The 14371-nt window shown below is 38.5% G+C and overlaps 1 protein-coding gene across 6 annotated transcripts in view; it reads right to left on the reverse strand.

Moving 5' to 3' along the window:
- LOC106081321 (solute carrier family 35 member F3) overlaps positions 1 to 14371 on the reverse strand; it is a 161634-nt gene that overhangs the window by 40366 nt on the left and 106897 nt on the right. For 3 of the 6 annotated variants that reach the window (XM_059362304.1, XM_059362303.1, XM_059362308.1), the window contains exons 5-8: positions 11152 to 11341; positions 7273 to 7362; positions 6960 to 7089; positions 6415 to 6484 (exon numbers count right to left, since the gene is read on the reverse strand). In XM_059362304.1, the coding sequence (XP_059218287.1) occupies positions 6415 to 6484; positions 6960 to 7089; positions 7273 to 7362; positions 11152 to 11341 (480 nt within the window). The remainder of the gene's footprint in view (positions 1 to 6414; positions 6485 to 6959; positions 7090 to 7272; positions 7363 to 11151; positions 11342 to 14371) is intronic. The other 3 variants (XM_059362305.1, XM_059362306.1, XM_059362307.1) reach the window with 1 other exon arrangement.

Here is a 14371-nt window from a genome sequence, read left to right on the forward strand (position 1 = left end):
AGCCCACAAAGGAGCATTTTCGTCATATTTTACTTTATTATTTCCGTAAAGGAAAAAACGCGGAGCAGGTTGCTAAAAAGTTACGAGATGTGTATGGTGATAAAGGAAGACAGTATCAAAATTGGTTTCGCAAATTCCGTTCTGGAGATTTTTCACTTAAAGATGAGCCACGTTCAGGTCGGTCACGTTGAAAGAAATTCATTTAACAAACCGAATCAACGCTTGTGATATGCACCTTAAACGCAATGAATTTGATCCGTTTTTAAAACGAATCATAACTGGAGATGCAAAATGGATTGTTTACAAGTCCAAGCATGGTGAACCAGCTCAAACCACTTCAAAGGCTGATATCCACCAATAGAAGGTTATGCTGTCTGTTTGGTGGAATTGGAAGGGTGTGGTATATTTTGAGCTGCTTCCAAGGAACCAAACGATTAATTCGGATGTTTACTGTCAACAATTGGACAAATTGAATACAGCCATCAAGGAGAAGCGACCAGAATTGGTCAATCGTAAAGGTGTCATATTCCACCAAGACAACGCTAGACCGCACACATCTTTGGTCACTCGCCAAAAACTGAGTGAGCTTGGCTGGGAACTTTTGATGCATCCACCGTATAGCCCTGACCTTGCACCATCAGACTACCATTTATTTCGATCTTTGCAGAACTCCTTAAATGGTAACACTTTCGGCAATTATGAGGCTATAAAATCGCACTTGGTTCAGGTTTTTGCAGATAAAGGCCAGAAGTTCTATGAGCGTGGAATACTAAATTTGCCAGGAAGATGGCAAAAGGTTATCGAACAAAATGGCAATTATATATTTGATTAAAGTGCATTCTAAGTTTTATTAAAAATGCATTTACTTTCTTTTAAAAAATCTGCAATTACTTTTTAGGCAACCCAATAGTTCTCGATTAGCTTTTCTGCCTATGATGCTGAATGCCTGATAACTGGGTTCGAGACCGTCGTAAAAAAATTTCCAGCGGTGGTTATCTTCTCCTAAAGCACGCCGAGCTATACCGTAGACAGGTGTGGAATATTAAGAGAACTTGTCGCCAAGGTTTAATTTTTTTCCTATATATATATAGCGAAGGAAAATTATTTAACACAAAAATCTTCAATGAAATATGAAAATATTGCCCGATAGCAGGTTAGCAATTTCGCAAAGTTATTTAATGACTCAATAAACAAATTAACATTAGTTCTAATTTGTTTAGACATTTATTGCAAAAAATGCAAACCGATTAAATTTTTAAGCTCAATGATAAGGGACCTCCTTTTTATAGCCGAGTCCGAACGGCGTGCCCCAGAGCGACACCTCTTTGGGGAGAAGTTTTTACATGGCAAAGTACCTCACAAATATCGCCAGCATTAAGAGGGGCTAAACACAGCTGAAAGATTTTCCGACGATCCTGCCAGGATTCGAACGTCATAGGCGGACATGCTAACCTCTGCGCTACGGTAGCCTGCAGACAATTATTGCTAGTACGACATTATTTCGTGAAGTCTTTTGTTGCTGAAATGTCAGGGCAAATTTAACGTCATCTTGAGTTTTTTATTTTAGGCCCTTTGAATTTCACCAATATGAGTTTTTGCACAACTGCCCCAGGTAGGACAGGTATATAAAGAAATTGATTGAAATCTAGATTTAGGAATACAAATTTTATTTTCTATGTTTGATTCTGATCTACGTTTAATAAATCGGATAAAGACGTTTGATAGCTATATTTATTTTGTTAATAATGGACACGCATATTATTAGGCAGGCAAATCGGAGAAAATCGAGAAAACTTGTGCAAAATATGCAGTGTGAGAACGGGAAGAGATATCTCTTTGAAATTTGGAATGGTTAGAGCAGAGGTGTTAGCGAGATCGAGGCCCTAGGTTGTTTGGGCGCCTTTTTTCAGGCCCTTTAAGTTTGTCACCTAGGTATTTCTAAAATTTGTTGGGGCAGTCAAATCTTGGTTCTTTTTTGCTGAATAGTGCTCAAAAATCCCTAAAAAAAAGTTCATTTGAGGTCTACAATATCTCATCTTGTTTCGGGGATATTCGACTTTTAATTTTTTTCTTTACAATTCTGACCGAGACCTGATTCATATTTTACAATTCATGAAAGCGTTTGTGGTTTTACTCACTCTATGGAAAATGCCGCGAAATCCGTACTTGGGTATGGATACCCATGGTACGACCAAGAGTGTCGAGATGCTACTGAAGCTAAGAATACGGGATACAGAGCAACCCTGCAATTAGTAGCAACGCGCTAGATGAAGGAGAGGAATCGTGAGAAAAGGAGAAAGAGAAGAAACGTCTATTCAGCAGAAAGAAAAATTAAATGGAAAGGCGTGAGTGTAAGCGAAATGAGATGTACAGGAGTCAGAATGAAGCGCGGAAATTCTACCAAAGAATTCAACCTTAAAATGACGGCTTTGGTGCAGGCTTATCCTTCTGCAGAGACAAAGAAGGAAATCTGGTAACTGCCACAGACAGCGTGTAGAGGATATGGAAAGAACATTTTATCCAACTGCTATTGTCCGACGATGGCGGTGAAGAGGATAACGCAGAACCAATCCCCGATGATGGCATAGAGTATTTACCACTTAGTCAGAATGAGGTCCAAGTAGCATTGACCTGAATGATAAACAATAAGGCAGCAGGAGCCGATGGGTTACCCGCAAAACTATAAGATCGGAGGCGACATGACGACAAGGAACAGGGGGAAACTTCTCACATATCAATAGGTGCTGTCCGATTCAAGTTTAAGTTTAATGATAAGGGGCCTCCTTTCCGAACGGCGTGCCGCAGTGCGACACCTCTTTGAAGAGAAGTTTTACATGGCATATTACCTCACAAATGTTGCCAGCAATAGGAGGGGAAAACCACCGCTGAAAATTTTCTTCTGATGGTCTCGCCAGGATTCGAACTCAGGCGTTCAGCGTCATAGGCAGACATGCTAACCTCTGCGCTACGGTGGCCTCCAGTTTGCCCCGGTTCCTTAGTGGAATGTTCATGGGCAAAATTGCATTGCATGACGACAAGGCGTATGCATCAGCTTGTCTGCGAGATCTTGCTAGAAGAACGCATACCCGATGATTGGAACCTCCTCATACTATGTTCCCTATACAAGAAAGGAGACAAGACGGAATGTGCCATCAACAGAGGAATAAGTCTCCTCCCCATTGCATACAAGATACTCTCGAGTGTACTGTGTGAAAGATTAAACCCAAAACTCAATGAGATAATTGGACCTTATTAATAAGGCCTTAGACCTGGTAAATCCACTATAGACGACATATTAACAATGTGCCAAATTCTAGAGAAGACCCGAGAAGGACAAATCAACACCTACCATCTCTTTGTTGACTACAAAGCCGATTTCAAGGGTGTTTCAAGCCTGCAAAATTAAAAAGACTGCCGGATGAGACTGACTGATACGCGTTCCTCAGTAAGAATAGGAAGGAATCTCTCCGAACCATTCAATACTAAACAATGTTTCAGACCTATCGTGTGGTCTCTTCAATATCCTGCTGGAGAAGATTATACGAGATGCAGATGTGAATAGATATGGCGCACTAATTACACGAAAATACACGCTACTCGACTATGTCGACGGCATCAACATCATAGGTCGATCACCGTGAGTAGTAATTGCAGCTGTTGAAAGAATCGAAAGGGATTCTTTGAAAACAAAAAATGCAGATATAACAAAATAGATGGTATCAACTCCCAAAACGCCTTCTACAATCGATCAGAAAAAGAATATGGAGAAAGTTAAGAACCACAACTTTAAGATAGTCAGCAACTTTGTCTACCTCGGCGCCGCCATAACCGAAACGAATGAGACCAGTTCTGAAATAAAGCGAAGAATGATAGTGGCAAACAGATGCTACTTTGGACTAAGTAAGCAGTTTAAAAACAAAGCCAACACTCGACAGGCTCCAAGGCATCACTAGAATTTTTGTTTTGACAGGTGTTCATACCATAATCAAAGCAAATTGGATTTCTAGACTTTGTATAACAAACTTTACAACACTTTGAAACATTTATTGGCAAATGATTATATAAGCACCACAGTAAAATTGGATAATAATTGCGCCCTCTAGAGGCTCACGAAGTCAAGATCAGAGATTAGATTATATGGGAGCTACATCAGGTTATGGACGGATTTGAACCATACCTGACGCAGTTGTTGGAAATTAGAAGGAAATACTCTATGCAAAATTTCAGCCAAACCGCATAATAATTGCGACCTCTAGAGGCTCAAGAATTCAAGATCCGTAATCGGTTTATATGGGAGCTATATCAGGTTATGAACCGATTTGAGCCATACTTGACACAGTTGTTGATGGTCAAACCAAAACATTTCATGCAGAATTTCAGCCAAATCGGAAAATTACTGCGGCCTCTAGCGGATCAAGAAATCAAAATCAGAGACCAGATTATATGGGAGCTACATCAAGCTATGCATCGATTTGAACCACATTTGGCGTAGTTGTTAGAAGAAATCACTTTATACAAAATTTCAGGCAAATCGGATACTTGTTGCGCCCTCTAGCGGCTCAAGAAGTCAAGATTTGAAATCGATTTATATGGAAGCTATATCAGGTTATCAAGCGATTTGAACCATACCGTTGCACCGCCTTTCAGACATTTCGCTCCAATGTGGATACGCTATGCAAAATTTCAGCCAAATCGGATAATAATTGCGACCTCTAGAGGCTCAAGAATTCAAGATCCAGATCAATTGTGCCCTCCAGCGGCTCAAGAAGTCAAGTCCCCAGATTGGTTTATATGGCAGCTATATCAGGTTATGAACCGATTTGAACTATACTTTGCACAGATGTTGGAAGTGATAACAAAATACCACATGCAAAATTTTTGTCAAATCGGACGAAAATCGGGATATCAATTTATATTGGAGCTGTATCAAGCAATAGAGCGATTCAGACCATATGGAACACGTATCTTGAAGGTCGTGGGAGAAACTGTTGTACAAAATTTCTGCCAAATCCGAGGAGAATTGCGCCCTCTAGAGGTTTAAGAAGTCAAGACCCAAGATCGTTTTATATGGAACCTATATCGGGGTATGAACCGAATTGAACTATACTTAGCACAGTTGTTGGAAGTGATACCAAAACACCACATGCAAAATTTTAGTAGTCAAATCGGACGAGAATTACGCCCTCTAGAGGCTCAAGAAGTCAAGACCCAAGATCGGTTTATATGGCAGCGATATAAAAACATGGATCGATTTGGCCCATTTACAATCCCAACCGACCTACGCTAATAAAAAGTATTTGTGCAAAATTTCAAGCGGCTAGCTTTACTCCTTCGAAGGTTAGAGTGCATTCGACAGATAGACGGACGGGCGGACATGGCTAGATCGACTTAAAATGACATGACGATCAAGAACATATATATATATATATATATACTTTATGGGGTCTTAGACGCATATTTCGAGGTGTTACAAACAGAATGACGAAATTATTGGGTTGCCCAAAAAGTAATTGCGGATTTTTCATATAGTCGGCGTTGACAAATTTTTTCACAGCTTGTGACTCTGTAATAGCATTCTTTCTTCTGTCAGTTATCAGCTGTTACTTTTAGCTTGCTTTAGAAAAAGTGTAAAAAAAGTATATTTGATTAAAGTTCATTCTAAGTTTTATTAAAAATGCATTTACTTTCTTTTAAAAAATCCGCAATTACTTTTTGGGCAATCCAATAGTATACCCGCATCCTATGGGGTATAAAAAAGCCAAACAAACACCTAGTCGGGACAAAATAGGACTCCAGTTGAAGATCTTGCTGTTAAAGATAGCAACACACATTTTGGGAGACGTGGATAAAGAAAGCGCCATCTGTAGGCACTTAATTTTGCTAAATCAAAAGACAGATAGTCAAGATTTTTGGGGATTTTTTAAGGGAAAACTCGAGATGGGTAAATTATCATTATATTTTCATCTATTATCTAATAGGGGTTTTCTAAGCCCACAAACAACAATACACAAACTTTTTTCGAAAACCGTTGCAGAAAACAATGAGATAATGGCAATTGAAAAAAATTGCAAATTAAAAAACACTGAGTCGATTTTTTTTATGGAACTTCCCTTATCAAATGTCTAAATAGCTATTATTTTTTTCTCTTCTTCTTGTTAATAAACTTGAGAGTTGAGTGTAAACAAAGCCCTCCAATGTGGATTTGTGATGCAACACCTAGAGGCTTCTATGAAAACTAAGAGCATTTTCATATTTGTAACTGTGAATGTGTCAGCGTGAACACGGCTATTATATATATAGAGCTTATATAGAGTTGATAGGGGTTTTGTTTTTTTTTTTTAATTATTTTTTTTTTTGCAAAAACAACAGAAAACAAAGTACAATAGGTATGTATGTCATAGATAGGCCTCCTACCGAATGGGTGTAGTGAATTTCGGCCAACTCACAACAACACTGATAACGCAGTATAGCACGACCACTTTTTCTGAAAGGCATTTCATACAAATTTTTTTTGAGAGAGAGAGAGATTATTAACGAATTTTGTTCAAATGATATGGCCAATTTTGTTGCCGTTTTTTTTTTTTAACAAAAATTACACACTCACAAAAGAGTGTTTAAATAATGTTTGTTAAAAAAAATCCATTTGTTTTAAATTGGCGGTTTCGAATATGAGGGGAAAGAAAAATCACAAAAGAAAAATGAAAATCATGTTATTTTTTTCGATTATTACAAAGAAAAAAATTTTATGAAAATTATTTGTCACATAGAAAAAAATGATTAGCATTAAATTTTTAGTTTAGCATTAGTTTTAAATTTAGCAGTTAATTGTTTAAAAACACTTTTCAAAACATTTTAAACCATAATGAAAACCAACGAAAAGATCTATAAATGATTAGATATGTAAATATAACGGAAACGGAAACGAAAAGTCCTTTGAAACAAAGCACTTTACAACATACCTTAGCAAACGCGTTATATAGTCTGGCCAATTCTCGGGGAACATAACCAAAAAGAAGCCCACCGCAATCAGTATAACTCCGGCCAACTTCATGCCAGCAAAAGTGGCTCCATACAAGACAACATCCAGAGCTGCAAGTCGAACATAGGAAAGGGAAAATTGTAATTCAATCAAATCAATGGATGTTTGTACAACACCACCACTTTGGCTGTTTGTTGTTCTCTTGAATAGTCATTAAATCCAATCAACAATGGCAATTACATCAAACAGTCAGTGTCAGGTAGGTCAGTTGGACAGTCATTCTACCTACTTACCTCCTGAAACAGGAACGGCGGTAATTAAACCCAATGTAACAAACATGTTGTAGGTAACAGCCGAGCTAAATTGCATTAAAATGTGAAACACTGTAAACAGAGAGAGAGAGGGAGTGTGAAAGAAAAGAAGGAACGACAAGAAAATCTAGTTGAGCAAAAGCTTCAATAAATTGGGTTGATATATTAGATTGTTGTCTGCCATATATGTGGCATTTCGATTGGGGTAAGTTGTCAAGTCCAGATTGAGTGTGTTTTCAATTACAAAGGATAACAACAAACAAATAAAATTAGATGAAAAGCTCAAAGAAATTCTACCACAGCACTTTTATCTGTACAATGACATTTCTCTTTAATGTAATAAAGACCAAAACGTCATAGAAGAATGATTCATGACCACATTATTACACTGTGGTCCATTACAAAAAATAACAGGGAAAATCCCTCAGACTTTAGGTGGATGAAGTCAAAGACAAACATTTTCCTTATCAAATTTTACTATCAGTCACTGAATAACCAAAATCCAAAGATATGATATACTAGCTGGACAGGGCCCGCTCCGCTGCGCCTTCCTTCACTCCCTTATTTTATTTGGCACGGTCTGGAAATAAGTCCTTTTTGGGGTGCTGGTACCAAGCGTTACCGTTGGAAAATTTCAAAATTTAAAAAAGGTAGCACACTTTTTCTTAATAGGTGGCACACTCTATAAAGGCGTAAAGGTCGGTGAAATCGAATTGTGCATCTCTTCCCCAATGTATTACTGGTTCAGTTCTCTGGACGATTTCTACCACCGTTGAGATTTTGACATGAATATTGAAAGAGGTAACAGCACATCATATGGACAAATTCAGCTAAAAACGTTGTTGTCTCCTGGGACGAAATATTTTAACCGGAAATTGAATTCAATTGGATGGGCAGAAACAACATTTCTAATTGGACTCTTTTCGAACAGTTTTTCTGACGTTATCGCCCCTAGAATTAAGAAGACATCTTAAGACACGTCAAATAGAATTACTTGTGCAAAATATCGAGCGGGCTTACTCATGTTTCGAGATATTGACGGACAAACTGACGCCGCTTAATCAACTGAGAAAGACCTCAATGGGAGGGTATGAATAATTACAAGTGAAAATATACCTATGAACATTGAAAATTAAGCCCAATGGAAAGGTGTCCTTTCTATTGCCGAGTCTGAGCTGCGTTAGCGACGCCACTTCATAGACATTTTTTTTAAAGAGGTGTCACCAACAATGGGATGGAGAGTAACACCTCTGGAAAATATTTCAAATGCTTACGCCTAGATTTGAACATATGCACTACGACTGTTCGAGGGAAAAACGCAATAAAATAATGTTTTTGAAAAGTGGCACAGGGGAGTGGAAAAGTGGCCCAAAACCGTAAAAAGTATGGTATTAAGAGGCACCATAAAAAAGTGGCACACTTGTATCATTGTCTAAAAATAGTGTCAAATGTGATACTAAAGTGGTACAACGATAACGCTGCCGGTACCGCCTTTCAGATATTTCGCCCCAAATGTGGATATCATATTGGTGCTCTACTCCCAAATATCTTTCATTTGAGTAGTATAGTCTGGAAGGAATAAAAGGCTGTATAATTTTTTGATATCGGAAGGGGGGGGCGGACGCTCCCCTTACCCTAAAAGTACCACTCAAAATTAAAAGTGAACCGAAGGGGACAATATGCCAAAGGTATTTTGATAAAGAATATGAAAAATGTATAATAAAGTGGGTTCAGGTCACAGGGAGGCCGTCCCGCCTCAAAAATCGACCAAAAACCCACCCAAATAAACATGAGCCGATTTAAGCAATATGGGCCCTCAAAAGAAAGATAATTAGGAGTATAATACAAAGCGGATATTAAAATTCGCCGCTAAAACCAAAGGTAGCTGCTCCAACCCAAAAACCCATCTCAAAGTCAAATAATCCCCCAAAAGAACATATGAGCCGATCGAGACAATTTTAGCTCTAATAAAAAGTCATTGGAATTGGACTACGAATTTGATATTAATTTTGGACAACAAATTTCTGAGAAAACAACCGAAAAAAAGAACCCTCACAATTGACATGTAGGTCGACGGGGACAATATGGGTCTTAAATGAAAGGTAGATTTGAAAGTAGATTGCGAATATAAGAGACCAAGAGCATGGGTCCTCCAAATATAAAAACAAACACTCATGCAGAATGATCGGGACAAAGTAGAACTTAAATGAAAGAACTTTGGGATTAATGTACGAATCTGATATCCGAATTTGGGAACAAGAATCTTGTGCCCGCCATAAAAACCCCCCTAACTGGCATGTAGGGCGATCGGTACAATATAGAAACCAACTTAATGGCATCCACATTTGGAATAAAGTTGATTCAGGAAGGACCTGTGGGACTCTAAAACTATTTTATCGGATATAGCATGTATTTGAAAAAAGTGTACGATAAGCAAATAATGTAATGGGCACCGGATCCAAAACATTAAAAAAAAATTCAATTTAAAAAGCCATTTTAGGGTGTAGTTATTTATTGGGTTGCCCAAAAAGTAATTGCGGATTTTTCATATAGTAGGCGTTGACAAATTTTTTCACAGCTTGTGACTCTGTAATTGCATTCTTTCTTCTATCAGTTATCAGCTGTTACTTTTAGCTTGCTTTAGAAAAAAAGTGTGAAAAAAGTATATTTGATTAAAGTTCATGCTTAGTTTTATTAAAAATGCATTTACTTTCTTTTAAAAAATCCGCAATTACTTTTTGGGCAACCCATTATATTCGTATTTAACTCCCAAATAACTTTCATTAGAATACTATATTGTCCCGTTTGGTACACTTTACCATTTGGGGCATAATTTTGGGGTGGGTCGACTCCACGGGAATTGACCCAAATGACCCAAATTTTTATAAAATTTGAAGCCCAATTTTGGGATGGGACAACCCGCCTGGCAACCTCCTATTCTGCTCTCAAGTAACTTCCGGTGGCATCTCATACTGTCCCGATCGACGTACTTCTCCGTATGGGGTGGGGCGGCCCCCTAGGACTCTAATATTGTACTTCCAATTACCTTTTATTTGATACCCATATTGCCCCAATCGATAACATGCCATTTTTGGCGATTTCGGGAGTGGGCGGGTCCTCCGATATCTGAGGTCGAATATCAAGTTTGTACTATACTCTTAAATACTTTTCATTTGATATCCATATTATACCAATCAGTAAAAATGCGCTTTGGGTGGGTTTTGGGGTAGGGCGTCCCCCACGTTTATTTGACCCCAACGTTTTATACCAATTGTGTGGGTTTTGGTAACCATAAGCACCCATTTCCGAAATCTGGTTGTGGTTAGGAGGAGGGTGAGCCAGCTCGAGAATATCACAAAATGAAGTACCCTTTTTTCACTGGGGGGGCTAAACTGTGAAAATTTCTTGAAAATCGGTTCAGCCATTTTTCATGGGATTGTTTTTGTACTCGTATATTAGATATGGTGAAATTTTCTATTACATTGCCCAAGTTGAATGTCTAGAACCTGTTTACATGCTTAAAGCACTTTTTTTTAGATATATGCCACAAACTTATTTAATAAACCGTAATAAGCCATTGATTAATAAGAAAAGTACACACACACTTTTTCAAAAGAAAAAAAGTCAAAGCAAAACACTGAACCTTTGTCCGTCAATAAAAAAGAGACGTTGGTTGTCCTTACAAGTTGATTTACTTATTAACTTGACTTAACAAGCCAACATGCTTGGGTACTTAGTTGGTAAGTCCATTTGGTGCGTTTAGGTCTATAGTCGATATGAATTGATTGAAATTCGTGCTGGAGGAGGAGGTGGAGGAGGATGAGAGAAAAGGGAAATGAACAAAACAAGTCATACACTTACCCAATAACAATATACTGGCAATCAATAAAATAATCCAAGGCATACGATCTGATGGCATTATTTCCGTTCCCGTCAAATATAATGCCACACATATTGGCCACATGAGCAGGGCATTTAGAAAGCCCAGGGTGGTGAAGGCAAAGGCAATTTGCCCAACCGGTGGATCGCCCATCACTTTGCGAAACATGACCTTGATTAAATATTTAGCAAAGGGAAAAACAACAATAATAGCATATAACAATATTTAAAAATAAAAACAAAAACAAAAAAACAACAGCAACATCAAAAAACATACACATGGCAACACCATCACCTTCATCACATGGGTAAAAACAAAAAGGAAAATGACAATATTTGATGTAAGTTGACTTTTCAATACACTAAACAAAATAGGGGCTAAAAGTAGAGATGGGTATCTATCGGGTAAATACACAACGCTTGGGTATTTATAGTTCAAATACAGTGAGTTCTGGTAAACCCCTACCCATCTGGTAGACCCCTACCCATTTCTGTTAAGTGTGGTTGCAGAATGGACCGCCCAATCTCCCGATGGCCTCATATCCTGTATTGAGGCCATAAAAAATCCATTCATTACCCGAATTCGATGAAATTTGGCACAGTGTGTTCTGGGTAGGAGTCTACTACCCATTCCTGTCAAATCTGGTCCATATCGGAGCATATTTGGATATAGCTGCCATATTGACCGATCTCCCCATATAGTGTAATGAGCCTATAAAAGGTGCATTTTTATTCTATTTCGATGAAATTTGACACAGAGAATTCTGGTACCTCTCCTAACCTTTTTGTTGAATATCGTCCAGATCGGATCATATTTGGATATAGCTGTTATATAGATTGATCTCCCGATATAGAGTACAGAGTCCATAAAAGGAGCATTTTTCATCCGATTTTGATGAAATTTTAAACATGAAGTTTTGATTGACCTCTACACCTTTGTGTCCAACATCGTCCAGATCGAACCATATTGGGAATGTGGACCAGACTGGACTATTAGGTACTGGGTACAAAAAAGTCGAATTTCTCATCTGATTGGTACGAAATGTGCAGCAGTAATATTTGGAAGACCCCTTTACATTATTGGTAAATGTGGTGCCGATATGACCATAATTCATCGAATTTGGGTAATAAATGGATCTTTTATGGCCTCAATACCCTATATCGGGAGAACGGAGAGTCGGCCTATAGGGCAGCTACATTCAAAAAAAGTGTAACGACAGGTTTCCCCTCGTGTGCTGGGGTATAACTCGCGGGGAAGGGTCCGTCACAGAAATTTATATTTGCCGAGACTAGAGTAGAGAACACGGAGTTTGTTTAGGATTCCACAATCTCCTTATTTGAATTTGGGCTATAACAATAGTTAGTGTATAAAGGCAAATACTTAACGTCGAGACCTGGGACGATACTCGGAAATGCGGGCCAAAATGGGCAGTGGTTGGTTGATGTCGGTTGAGACCTGGAACAGTCCTCCAATCTCCGAGATGTGTTAGCCCATAGCTACGCCGTGGGGGTGAAGACCTAGGACGGTACTTTCGGAACAAAGACGCTCAGTTCACGGCTGGGACTTGGCTGGGCGGCGGTTATTGCCTGCGGTAGTGTACTACAGTGGAAGTCGGGAACGGCACTCACTGTGGGCGGTGATTTGGGCAGCAGCGCGGGTCGATGCTGAGTGGTGCTGGCGGGCGAAGTGGAACACTGGTACAGTACAGGTTGAGCTCAACGTTCAGTGGTTTGGTTACGGGGCAGCCGGAGTCAGCACTTCCAGGCGGAACGGTGGCGTTGCGGGTTTCATCAGGTTTATCCGTCGAGGTCAGGTTCCGTCGGTTGTTGAGTCAGAGTACGAACGGTCGGGAGCTGTCTAGGGTGGTTATGGTGCACGAATACCGGGACAAAGTGTAACGTAGCTTTTACGGTGCAGTGACCACGAAAGTTCACCGTGTACGGGACTCAAACGGCAAAGTTTAGCGAAGCTTTTACGGTGCAGTAACCACGAAAGTTCACTGTTTACGGGGCTCATACGGCAAAGTTTTGGCAAAGAATTGTAAACAAGTATGAGGGCCATTCACTTTTTTTCGGGAAATCACTGCCTGCTTGCATAAAGTCTAATTAAGGTACATGGTAAAATTCACTATATTGATATATACGTTATAAGATCGGTTGGGACGTACACTTAGAGAAAAATAGAAGTAATTGAAATGACAAGGTACACTGTGAACAATAATTCAGTGCAGTTAAAGACATACACTCTGAAAAAAAAAATTGCTCTTTGAAATAAGTACCTACACTGCGAAAATTAATTGACATTAAATAAGTACACTGAGCGAAATAATAATTCATTAATTAATAGTTAAACTAGTTCAATTCATTTAACAGTCCAAAATTCATTAACAATTCTTTGCAAATTCAACACAAATTGGGACAACACTGGTTCTACACCCATGGGACATCACAGAGTGTGGACGGAAACGAGCCAGCGACTTCCGTCGTCACAATAGTCCTATCTGAACCACCCTTCACAGAAATGGGTAGGGGTCCAATAGGACGGATGAAAAATTAACAATTTATTGCCTCAAGACTTTATATCTGGAGATCGGACAATATACCGGCTATATATAACATAAATCTGATTTTATGAGATCACAAGGTCATGTTTATATACAAAGAATGTGAAACCATCAAAACTATTTTTATACCCAAGATATCTGCAAAATTATAAATACCCAGCTTTTGGGTATAAATGGGTAAATACCCGGGGATTTACCCAATTTACCGTCGCTCATCTCTAGCTTTAAGTAAAATGAGACAACTAACAATGATATTGGGATCACACTAACAAAAATATAAAAGAGTTGACAAGAGGTAAGTATCGAAACGATATTGGATCCTAAAAATATAATTTTTATAAGATGTTTCTCGGAAAACTTTTGAATAGTATATAAAAGATCAAATCGGGAGAAAGATAACCCTTCTCTCTCTGTTAAGGACAGACGATTAGAGAAGGACATTTCATAATTAGTCGAAATCAAAAGGCATGGTACACATAAGCCAACATATTGGGTTGCCCAAAAAGTAATTGCGGATTTTTTAAAAGAAAGTAAATGCATTTTTAATAAAATGTAGAATGAACTTTAATCAAATATACTTTTTTTACACTTTTTTTCTAAAGAAAGCTAAAAGTAACAGCTGATAACTGACAGAAAAA

Source organism: Stomoxys calcitrans, chromosome 2, assembly GCF_963082655.1.
Source record: "Stomoxys calcitrans chromosome 2, idStoCalc2.1, whole genome shotgun sequence".
Classification (NCBI taxonomy): Eukaryota; Metazoa; Arthropoda; class Insecta; order Diptera; family Muscidae; genus Stomoxys; species Stomoxys calcitrans.